This window comes from Magallana gigas, chromosome 7 (genome assembly GCF_963853765.1).
Source record: "Magallana gigas chromosome 7, xbMagGiga1.1, whole genome shotgun sequence".
NCBI lineage: Eukaryota > Metazoa > Mollusca > Bivalvia > Ostreida > Ostreidae > Magallana > Magallana gigas.
Genome location: NC_088859.1, coordinates 53294592 through 53306273, shown reverse-complemented (window position 1 = coordinate 53306273; position 11682 = coordinate 53294592). Strand labels below are relative to the sequence as shown.

At 40.3% G+C, this 11682-nt stretch overlaps 1 protein-coding gene across 6 annotated transcripts in view; it reads right to left on the bottom strand.

Annotated features, from left to right (window-relative positions):
• LOC105341240 (lipoxygenase homology domain-containing protein 1) overlaps window positions 1-11682 on the bottom strand; it is a 43889-nt gene that overhangs the window by 7710 nt on the left and 24497 nt on the right. For all 6 annotated transcript variants that reach the window (XM_066066293.1, XM_066066297.1, XM_066066298.1 and 3 more), the window contains 28 exons: window positions 11008-11090; window positions 10566-10735; window positions 10254-10473; window positions 9632-9786; window positions 8917-9130; window positions 8729-8782; window positions 8242-8411; window positions 7618-7704; window positions 7119-7251; window positions 6677-6895; window positions 6451-6585; window positions 5821-6041; window positions 5360-5446; window positions 4940-5072; window positions 4562-4713; window positions 4228-4480; window positions 3739-3926; window positions 3534-3626; window positions 3282-3408; window positions 3027-3178; window positions 2578-2726; window positions 2372-2490; window positions 2006-2166; window positions 1607-1696; window positions 847-976; window positions 603-757; window positions 203-281; window positions 8-86 (listed from right to left, as the gene is read on the bottom strand). In XM_066066293.1, coding sequence (XP_065922365.1) covers window positions 8-86; window positions 203-281; window positions 603-757; window positions 847-976; window positions 1607-1696; window positions 2006-2166; window positions 2372-2490; window positions 2578-2726; window positions 3027-3178; window positions 3282-3408; window positions 3534-3626; window positions 3739-3926; window positions 4228-4480; window positions 4562-4713; window positions 4940-5072; window positions 5360-5446; window positions 5821-6041; window positions 6451-6585; window positions 6677-6895; window positions 7119-7251; window positions 7618-7704; window positions 8242-8411; window positions 8729-8782; window positions 8917-9130; window positions 9632-9786; window positions 10254-10473; window positions 10566-10735; window positions 11008-11090 — 4008 coding nt within the window. The remainder of the gene's footprint in view (window positions 1-7; window positions 87-202; window positions 282-602; window positions 758-846; window positions 977-1606; window positions 1697-2005; window positions 2167-2371; window positions 2491-2577; window positions 2727-3026; window positions 3179-3281; window positions 3409-3533; window positions 3627-3738; window positions 3927-4227; window positions 4481-4561; window positions 4714-4939; window positions 5073-5359; window positions 5447-5820; window positions 6042-6450; window positions 6586-6676; window positions 6896-7118; window positions 7252-7617; window positions 7705-8241; window positions 8412-8728; window positions 8783-8916; window positions 9131-9631; window positions 9787-10253; window positions 10474-10565; window positions 10736-11007; window positions 11091-11682) is intronic.

Genomic DNA, 11682 nt, shown 5'->3' with positions numbered 1-11682 from the left:
TACTCACTGACTGCATGGGAAGACAAGCTTGTCCAGTGAATCCATCGAGTCCATCACCACCACTTTCTTCAGGTACCAGCCTGAGCCTGCAGCAAACACAGAGACATTTAATGAAAAATAAATTTACACCAATGACTGCTAGCATTCAGTATGTAAAGAAAGAACCTTCTCAAAATCAAATAATTTCAGAAGCTAGTGTTACCTTCTCCTTGCTGATCGTGTCCAATGACCAACTTTTGTAGGGCTCCTAGATCTACAGCCTCTACCTCAAACTGGTCAACCTACAATACAACACACTAATACAACACACAATACAACACATCAATACAATATACCAATACAACACACAAAATACAATAGGGAGCTGTACTCCATCGATAATTCACTTAACATTTTTGTTAACTCAATAATATGTAACAAATTTAAATTTTCAGGAAAATAGAATCATACATCAAAACTAGAATAGATCCGCTGACAAATGGAATGGTGATGTGAACTGCACAATGATGCTTGACTTGCAGCCTTTTACAGACTTTGAACTTCCTAAAGTACCCATCATCCTCAGTGAGGGTAATTTCTTGCAATGACAGAACCTGACTGACCTGATCCTGTGTGAAGCGGTCTTTGTTTGTGAGGGAGTGTTTCAGAAGTCGTTTTCCTGAGCTGCCTAGACTTCCATACAGACAGACAAACACGTTGGCCTCGGTGCCTGGCTGGTGGACATCCCCGATATATGTGATAACCTGGTACTTCAGAACTGTCAATAAAACAATACCCTCATCATCTGCGTCATTCCATGCTTTGATAAGTGCCTACTTTTTAATCAGTCTGATGCTGACACATTACCTTTAGGCTGGGGCAGGGCTGGCCAGTGGACCGGGATCTCCCTCCAGCCATCCGACTTCTCATCCACTGCGACCCAGTCATTCAGGTCAAAGGTAAACATGTCCCCAGTACTGCTGTCTTCACATTTAATCTGTAATACAAGTTGTAGCTTCATCACTTTAACTATATATAAATAAATATATATATATATATATATATACACACACACACACACACACACACACACACACACACACACACCATACTGTCATATCTCAGACTAAACATCTAAAAAAAAAACAACTTAGTGACTATAACAACACAAAACAACAACCAACTGTAAACACTTAACACCATAATTTCTTATCTCAGCTGATACAACATCACAAACACCACCACCACAGTGTGGTCACAAAACACCACCACCACCACCACAGTGTGGTCACAAAACACCACCACAGTGTGGTCACAAAACACCACCACCACCACAATGTGGTCACAAAACACCACCACCACAGTGTGGTCACAAAACACCACCACCACCACAGTGAGGTCAAAACATCACAAAACACCACCACCACCACAATGTGGTACTTACTATCACAGCTGACACAACATCACAAAACAACAACACCACCACCACAGTGTGGTCACAAAACACCACCACCACCACAGTGTGGTCACACAACATCACAAAACAACACCACCACCACAATGTGGTACTTACTTATCTCAGCCGACACTACATCACAAAACAACACCACCAATGTGTGGTACTTACCCGCCTCAACAGCCAGCCCTTCTTCTTGGTGTTGTCAAGGTAACCTAGGCGAAGCTTGTACAGTTCACCGATATCAGCAGCAAATTTGATCTACAAAATAAAAGTAATTAATGAAACTCAGGATGTACAAACTATCAATCAATTTAACCAGTACAAAAGTAAAAGAAATGAAAGGTACTGCTCCCATTAATATTATGTTAATATTATGTAGTTTGTATATCAAAATAAATGTATATCTTGGTAAGAAGAAATCAATGAAAGGTATTGTTCCAAATATAATGTATGTCATTATATGGACTGTATGAATCACTACCTACTGTAATGTATGTCATTATATGGACTGTATGAATCACTACCTACTGTAATGTATGTCATTATATGGACTGTATGAATCACTACCTCACACACATCCTTCTGTCCTATCTGGAATGCGTTCTCCCTGTTGGACCGGAGAGGACACAGCTCACTCTCCCCCTCACTCCCGATGAACGTGACCACCAGATCCAGAGGGACTCCCCCCTTCTGACCCCCTGTCTCTGTGCTGATCTTCCATGCTCCATCTACAAGAGTGAACATCAGTTAAAAATAATGAATTCCTCATCAGTAAAATTTTTATGGGTTGACAAAACTTGTTATCATTCAAAAGGATAAAATTATATAAATATGTATCAAACAAAATAACCAAATAACTAATCATCTAATTTAAATACTAGCAGTCCTTTACTGACATTAGATGAATAAAGAGTACAACAATCACCCACTTACTTGAGTGAGGGAGGTTTTTGACTCTGTCAGCGGGAATGACAACAGAGCTGGGCTGAGTTCCACTGAGTCGAATCGTTTCCTCCACTTCTGTTTTCGTTGTCTCCTTGCTGCCAATCCACCTACAAATCAAAGAACAATTAAAACAATGCCTGACTTAGCAATTGGAAATATCAATGAAATCACTCCTCCTGTGGGACAAAACTTACTTTTTGTGATTGAAATTGTATTGTTCAGCACTGAACTCACTCTCCTTAACAACTACTTTCTCCAGTAACCATGGAGACCCTGGTCCCTTAGCGATCACTATCTTCTCTAAACCACCCAAATCCACAGCCTCCACAACAAATGTGTCAACCTGTATAACATAAATTCTCAACTACAGTACAGTCAAATTGTTTTATATGAAAACCTACTTACATTTGGCCTGTTGTTACATCAGGAATTGTTAAATATAGGTAAACGCCACACTATCTGCAGCTACTGACAAGTTCATTACAACAATAATCCTTGTTGATTCTGTGAGAATCTGGTGAATGTGGTCAATGAATGTGTTCTCCCCTGTCTGTTGAATGTGGTCAGTAAGCACATTCTCACCTGTCCATTACTGTGGCCAGTGAGAGTGTTCCGTAAATGTAGTCTGTGAATGTGTTCTTACCTGTCCAGTTTGGAAGCTCTTCCTGTTGTTGAGGTGGAGATGTCGTCTCCCTGTGTCTGAATCCCGGCCATAAAGTGTGATAAACACGTGAGACTCTGTCCCAGAATCCATCTCCTCATCACTGGTAAACACCTGGACTTGGTACGGAAGCACTGAAAACACAAATCACCCTCCCATTAATTTAAGACAGATATTTCAATCTTTCAAAAGTCATAAATGATTTAATTTCCTACTTTTTTCATCCCAAAGATTTACCTTGTTGAATGCCTTTCCCCATTTTGATCACAGGGAGTTCCTTCCTGATGTCCCCTCCAAGTTCGCCAACCCAGCAGGAAAAGTCAAACTCCAAGACCTCTCCTGTATCACAGTCCTCCAGGCTCACCTGACACAGGTAAAACACAGGTTAAACATCACAGGTATCAACTAAATATTGTTTAACTGCACATATTTATAGATATAAGACCAAAGAGAGCCCTGCAATCTGAGCTCTGTGGTATGGACACTGACCTTTTCCACGGTCCAGACTGTGTCCGGATCCTGCTCATATCCAGCACACACTCGGATCTTCTGAATGTTCCCAATCTCCCCAACATCCAGCTCCTGAAAGTAATTACCTTTCAACTGAACACAAGGTCTGACATACAAATTAACAATGTATAGGAATCGGCTGAAGATTTAATGCTGTCTGCTATGAAGATCCCGCCATACTTACAGAGAATGTGTCTGTCTGTCCGGGTAGAAAGGCCTCACCCCTTGAGCTGATCAGCTCTATTGGTCCCTGTACCGACTCACTGCCATAGATCATCAGTGATACTTCCCGCGATTTACTGCTGCGGTTTTTGGCAACATCAGGAAGTTGATCAATGTCTGCTGTCTTCACGGTGCAGTTCCATCGGCCCTCTGAAGAAACCCAATGTTGTAGGACTTAGACACATAGCAAGGGCAATCATACATTAAATGAGTACTCCACATGATTCAAATTTTCTTTACACTTTGGCATCAGAAAATTTATCTGTATTCTGAAAAACTTATCTTGCTTGTTAATATTAGTTAATAATTTTCAGTGATAAACACCAGAAATAGGGTCACATGCTCAAAGAAAAATTCTACATGCATCTCTTTTTTTCATCCACTGTAATCTATAAACTGGTATGCTGAGCTTGACCGGGAGTTAATTATAGGACCCCTGACAACCACTCACTGGATTTGCCTGTGACTGGGGGACTGCTGACTGGCATCTGACCAATCGGCTTTAGGTGTCTGACCAGCTGTCTGTCCTCACACCCCGTGTCCAGCCACCGGTTACAGGGGAACACTCTCAGGGTGCTGGACAGAGCCGACTTGACCACCACCCTGTCACACAGCCAACCCCGCCCCCGCCCCTGTTCCGCGTGACTGACCACCACTTCCTTCAGCCCGCCCAGCTCCAGACCGCGGATCTTAAACTCATCCACCTACAGAGTACAAAAGCAAGGTGTCAGGAAAAGTTGTCAAACAGCATCAACTAATAAAGCTATTAATAGCATTCTACTCACCTGTCCCATCTTAAATGGCACCTGATTGGTAGACTTAGCCAGTAACCTTGACCCTGTACTTCCCCATTCTCCAATCAGATTGCAGGATACATCAGCCTCAGTGTCAGCTAAATCTTGGTTACCAGTCGATACATACAAAATGTACTCATCCTCTGTCATAAAAAACAAAATGATTTTGTATGAATCCCTCTCCAAAGTGAATAAAGCAATGCTATCATTCATTATCAAAAGCATTAAGTTATTCATTAATGTGGAATGGACACTTTGAGATACTAGTATTAATGAAAGTGTAGATATTATTCAATTATAATAATTATTGATCAGAAATTTTACAATTTGTTGATAAGATGCATCATACAAAATCTTTGGCAGTGTTACCTTGGAGAGGAGCTAGGTCAGGTCGCACGGCCGGTAACTCCACCACCCCAGTCGGATTGTCGGGCGTACACTCTATCAGTTTGTTGTGGGTGAACACAAACAGCTGATTTGTGTCGGCATCCTTCAGCTTCAGCTGTAAACAGGACAGACAGACTGATGGATCTCACCTGATTAACTAAGTCAATGTGTCTGATAGAACCACACACAGACAGACTGATGGATCTCACCTGATTAACTAAGTCAATGTGTCTGATAGAACCACACACAGACAGACTGATGGATCTCACCTGATTAACTAAGTCAATGTGTCTGATAGAACCACACACAGACATACAGACTGATGCATCTCACCAGATAAAATGTAGTATCAATGAATTTCTCACATATAAATCAGATTTGTAAACTCAAGACTAGACTTACCTTGTTAAGTGACCAAGGTGTGCCGATGGGATTCCCTCCAATGTATAATTGAATCTTAAATATTGCACCAATGTCCCCAACATTTAACTGTAAAAAATAAACCTCAATGTCAATAATTGATGGACAAACTAGGAAAAAACCCTCTAGTAATTAGCAGGTCAGAGATCTAACTACTGTGGAATCACCCTTGTTCGTGGGGGACCAATGTTCGTGGCTTTCATGGGTAACCCCTCCACACAAATTTGCATCTCCATGAACATATATACAATCATTTATTTTAAATTTATTAAAATTATCCTGATTACAATACCAACTAAATTACGTCCCATGAACCAGAACCCATTAACATATACCGCCACAAATAAAAACGATTCTACAGTAACTGTAGTTGATTTGATAAGAAGAGTGTTGTTATGCACCAGGAACGACTTACATCACAACATCATTTTAAAATGACTTACATCAGAGATAAGTAGAGCACCAGGGGTGAGTTTTTCTGTCTTGTTGATGTGGTGGGGGGTGGATTGACCTTTGATCCCATACACCATCAAGAAGACATCGTCCTCGGTTCCGTCTTTCCCACATTCCACCAGGATGCGCCAGCGACCCTTGGAGACGAGTGGAGATATGTCCCCATAGAACCGCTCCACAACCTTGTTGGGAACATCAGAGGGCTGAACAGCTGAAAACAGGGACGTAAACTTTTATTGTGTAAACTCTAATTGCAAGTACGCGTTATATAACATTATCCATATTATGATGGACAATGTTTTAAAAGCTAGATGACTGTAAACAATTAAATTAATTACGCAATGACATAACAGGTACGTGGGTCATGTTTATTATAAAGTTTGAATAGGCAAACTTAGAGTGTATCTGACATAATCTTCATTAAATCATTTTTAAGAAAGGTTTTTTACGATTCCACATGACAGCATTCTTTTCTTCTAAATAAGACATCTCTTGTACTATTTTGTTGAACAATAAACCATTGGGATTCTATAGATTATGATACAGTTACAATGTAGCCTTGCCTGATCACCTCTCAGACTACTAGTACTAACGGAATCACATGAAATCCAGTCCTTTACCTGTGGCTGGGAATTCCCGGGACACACTTCCGGAACCCTCCCTGCTGTCCAGGAGGGAATGACAGTTGAACACAGTCTGGCAGATTGCTGTGGGTTTCTCAAAGATTCGGACTCTGTCTACCAACCAGCTGACTCCTGACAGGATACAGACATTGTATCAACAGATTGTCAAGATGTTTCTTCACATTATCTCATAGATAAAACAATACAAATCAGATTGTCTTACCTTGACCTTCAAACTGAAGTTTGATCTTGGTAAGAGCACCAAGACTGACCGATTCTATGATAAAGGATGCCTCTTCTCCTGGTTTCCATGGTGACTTGCCACTCAATTTCCTCTCTCCTGTGTCACCATACTCTCCTTGAATATTGATACTGACCTGACCCTCACTTGCCGCTGGGTCAGAGGTCAAGGCTGTCTGGACTAAAATCACATACTGGCAAACTGAAATAAAAGGGTTTTCACTGTTAAACATTCAGATTTACTTAGAATTATAAAGAACATACTAAAATCACATACCAATGAACTGAAGAAAGAGTTCAAGCTGATGAAATATTCAGAGTTATTTAGGATCTGCCAGATTCTAACACATGGTTTGTTTTTTGTCAAATACTTTTTTTAAGGAATAAAAAAGACAAATTGCTAGTTGTTGAAACTGATAGATTACCTGGCAGTGGCATTTCCCCTGGGCGGCTGACAGAGAATTCCCTGCTGGTCTGTCTGTCGTCATCGCCCGTGGAGAACCAGCGATTTACGTGGATCCTGTGATACTCATCCGTATCCACATCAACCAGCTCCACCTAACACAAAAAACAATTACTGATCAAAAGTTGTATCCACAGCACATGAATGCCCTGCCCAACTACCAGTATACATTTGTACAGTATTTTCAATCAATCTGAGATGAGAGAAAAATATGATAATAAAGATTACAGAGAAGGTGAAGGTCTGAAAATGTTTACACAGTCAGGTAGCTTACACCAAAAATTATCCTTGTATGAAGTTTAATTGAATATCTTGAAACTGAGCTAAACTCAGCATAAAAGGAGAGGGAAGGGAGGAGGGAAGAAGAATTGACACAATAAATGCTCTGTGGCCCTGGAAGCCTGGCAGGCCTCAACTACATCACAGGAACATGTGATAAAGAGATCAATGACAGAACTAACCCAGTCAACATGCCAGGAGGGAGAAGGCCCTTTGTTGTTGTGTTCCAGACGGATCTTCAGTAAATCTCCAATGTCTCCAAAACTCACCTAATCATCAAACACAAATACATGTACATTAATATCAGCACTTCTGTAATTACAAGTACTTTAATATCAACACCTCAGTAATTACAAGTACTTTAATATCAGCACCTCTGTAATCTTACATGTACTTTAATATCAGCACCTCTGTAATTTTACATGTACTTTAATATCAACACCTCTGTAATTTTACATGTACTTTAATATCAACACCTCTGTAATTTTACATGTACTTTAATATCAGCACCTCTGTAATTTTACATGTACTTTAATATCAACACCTCTGTAATTTTACATGTACTTTAATATCAACACCTCTGTAATTACATGACTGTACATCATGTGTATCATTATCCCTGGCCAGTAAATTTTGTACATTAATATCAGTGTCCCCGTAAATTTTGTACATTAATATCAGTATCACAGTAATTATTTGTCTAGAAATAGTAGCACTTAAATGTTGACATTATAAAAATAAATTAGAATAATCAGTACAATTGATCAAAAAATTGCAAAATGTATCAAATCCACTGTTATACTTACATTGAATTCTGAGATAGCCCCCGGTCTGAACTCGCTCTGATCCTGTTGACCTGATCCTAGTGGCTGCTTTTGAGACTGTCCCCTGGTCCCAAACCCAATTAGAGAGACCTGGGCACTGGTTCCTGAGTCCTGGTCCTCAGAGGTCTTGACTGTCACAGACCACTTACCCTCTGTCAAACAAAGATCATACCGTTACAAGTACCTCAGCGAAGAATTTAAAATCGTAATATACTTACCACATCAATTAAACTTCATCACAGACACAATAAAACTCACTTTACTTCAGAACTTACAACATTCTAATGAGTCTATAAACTGTAAGTTGGTTTGATAAAAATATTTTGTATGGATTTAAACCCCTCCATCAAACGGTGACCCCATCAAACAACTCAGAAAAATATGGAGACAATGATACTATGTGATAAATTATGAATAAATCACAGAATGCGGACAATCACAATGTGTGCTACATAGTGATATAACTTACTGGATTTCTTCCTAAAGTCCCTCTGTGGAGGCATCTTAGAAGGATCTCTCTTTTCTGAAGCAGAAAAAAAGCTTTATTATTTGATGGTAAACCTGTATGATCACATCTTGTTATGTGTTTGATATACTTTTCCCTATCCATTCACAGAGCCCCTGTAGTAATAATCAGACTGGACTGAGTGTCCCTACCTGACAAAGACAGCAGCCTCCATGTTCTCTTGTCTCCCTCCCTCTCATCCAGCCAGCCCTGGCAGGGGAACACATACTGTACACCGGGCACTGTTTTGTCTGTGACCGTCACACTCTCTATGTAGACCCCCGCCCCGTGCCCCAGGCTGTCGTGACCTATCTGAACCTGGCTGAGGTCTCCCAGAGAGACAGCCTCAAACAGAAATCTGTCCACCTAATAAAGAAGTCAAATCCAATGTTTATCATTCTCAACAGCCTACTTACAATGATAGCTATAGAATAAGTAATATTAAACCTTATTTCATTACAAAATGAGATGATGATTAATACATTTGTGTGCCATAGAATACATTAATTGAGTTATTGCAGAGTGTGTTGTCCATGAGTTTATTTGGCAGTCTTACCTTTCCTTTTTAATTCAAATTGATACTAATTCCACTTCTACAGCCTTACCATTCCACTATGGAGCTTGACCCCCTCCACCGAGTATCAGTGATTGAGTTTCCTCTTGCATTGTCTTTCCTTTTGTTAACTTTAAATTCCCCCTCCTGGTAGGAAGGATACAGATTCCTCCTATACCCTAACCTTTTATCTCTGGGACTTGTCCCCCTCCTGGCATCAGAGTGATACAGTTTCCTCCAACAGCCTTACCTATACCCTCTGGAACTGGTCCCTTTTCTGATAGGAGTTATAGAGATTTCTCCTACAGACTTACCTTTCCTCTCTGGAACTTATCCCCCTCCTGGTAGGAGTGATAAAGTTTCCTCCGGCCCGAATCCCCCTTATCTCCAAATATAGTAACAAACAAGTCGGCATCGGTCTCTGCGGCCCAGTGATTTCCTGTGATGACCTCCACCTCATACTGGTGAACTAGAACCATAAACAAGGCGTCATCAATGTGGCAGACACCATAACCACCAAGTAATAATTGTCACAAGAAGCATTATAGAGGAGGCATAATTCTAACACAAAATGTCATCATTGTCACTCTGTAAAAATAAAGAAGACATCATCGTTGTCACACCAAAACCATAAACAAGATGTCATTATTGTCATATTGAAATCATAAAGAAGACAACATCATTGTCACACTAAAACCATTAACAAGATGTCACCATTATTTCATTTGGAATAGATAGGTTGAGGGACCAGAATTCCCTTGACACCTTGGTAGGGGAGAATACTCAGTATCCGTGTTTGGAAGAGATCATTAGGGGAGGTACTATCTGTGTTTGGAAGAGATAAGTAGGGGAAACACTCATTTTCTGTGTTTGGGAGATATAGGGAGGGGTGGGTTGACAGAGAACACCTACGGTATCTTTCGCGTGTAGACTCACCTTCAGGTGGGGTTTTGTTTTTGTGGGTGATTGGAAACTCCCTTGTAAGATCAAAGTCATCCTTCTCCCTAGAGAGCCAGCGGTCACAGTGAATGATGAACACCTCACTGGTGTCCAGGTCCTGAAGCTTGACCTCCTCCAGGTGCCAAGCATTCCACGTGTGTAGGTCCTCCCGGCTAACTCTTATCTTGTACAGATCTCCAATCTCACCCACATTTATCTAGAATACAAATGATGTTATAGTCAAAATCTTTGCTGAAGTAGAAAACAATTAACAATTTTGATTAGTCAGGGACTGATATAGAGACTTACAGTGAAACTGTCAATGTTGCCCGGCTCAAACAGTTTGTCCCCGGGGCTGGGGGCAGTCAGGGTGATGTCCTCGCTCTTACCCTTCTCCCCATACACTGCCAGGTCCACCTTACCCCCTCCAGACGGGGAGGAGTCCTCACAGGTCTTTACAGATAAACTAAACTCTCCTCCTGCAAATCAAAGTGGAACAATAGTGGTATTGTATCTTGTTATAAATAACAAAATGGACTACAAAATGGTTCTTCTATCTTGGTCAATAAGAAAGACTAAATAAAAAGTCACTACTAGTAGTTTTTTTTTTATATCAAGATGTAGACATCTGAGGTCTCAATGACTTCATAGACAAACTTCTGGCCTTCAAAGACAGATTTTTGGACTTCAAGGACAGATTAAAAAGGTTAGGGACTGATTCATAAGGTTCAGGGGTCAGGGGTCAGCTTACTGGACTTTGTTGGCTTCTCTGTGAACCAGCCTGGTGTCAACTCTACCTCACATTTACCATCTCCCTCAGTCTCAGACAGCCACCTATATCAACAACAATAGAGAAGTAATTTACACAGTCACCTATATCAACAACAAAAGAGAAGTAATTTACACAGACAGCCACCTATATCAACAACAATAGAGAAGTAATTTACACAGACAGCCACCTATATCAACAACAATAGAGAAGTAATTTACGGAGACAGTCACCTATATCAACAACAATAGAGAAGTAATTTACACAGACAGCCACCTATATCAACAACAATAGAGAAGTAATTTACACAGACAGCCACCTATATCAACAACAATAGAGAAGTAATTTACACAGACAGCCACCAATATCAACAACAATAGAGAAGTAATTCACACAGACAGCCACCTATATCAACAACAATAGAGAAGTAATTCACACAGACAGCCACCTATATCAACAACAATAGAGAAGTAATTTACATAGACAGTCACCTATATCAACAACAATAGAGAAGTAATTTACGGAGACAGTCACCTATATCAACAACAATAGAGAATTAATTTACGGAGACAGCCACCAATATTAACAACAACAGAGAAGTAATTTACACAGACAGCCACCTATATCAACAACAATAGAGAAGTAATTTACACAGAC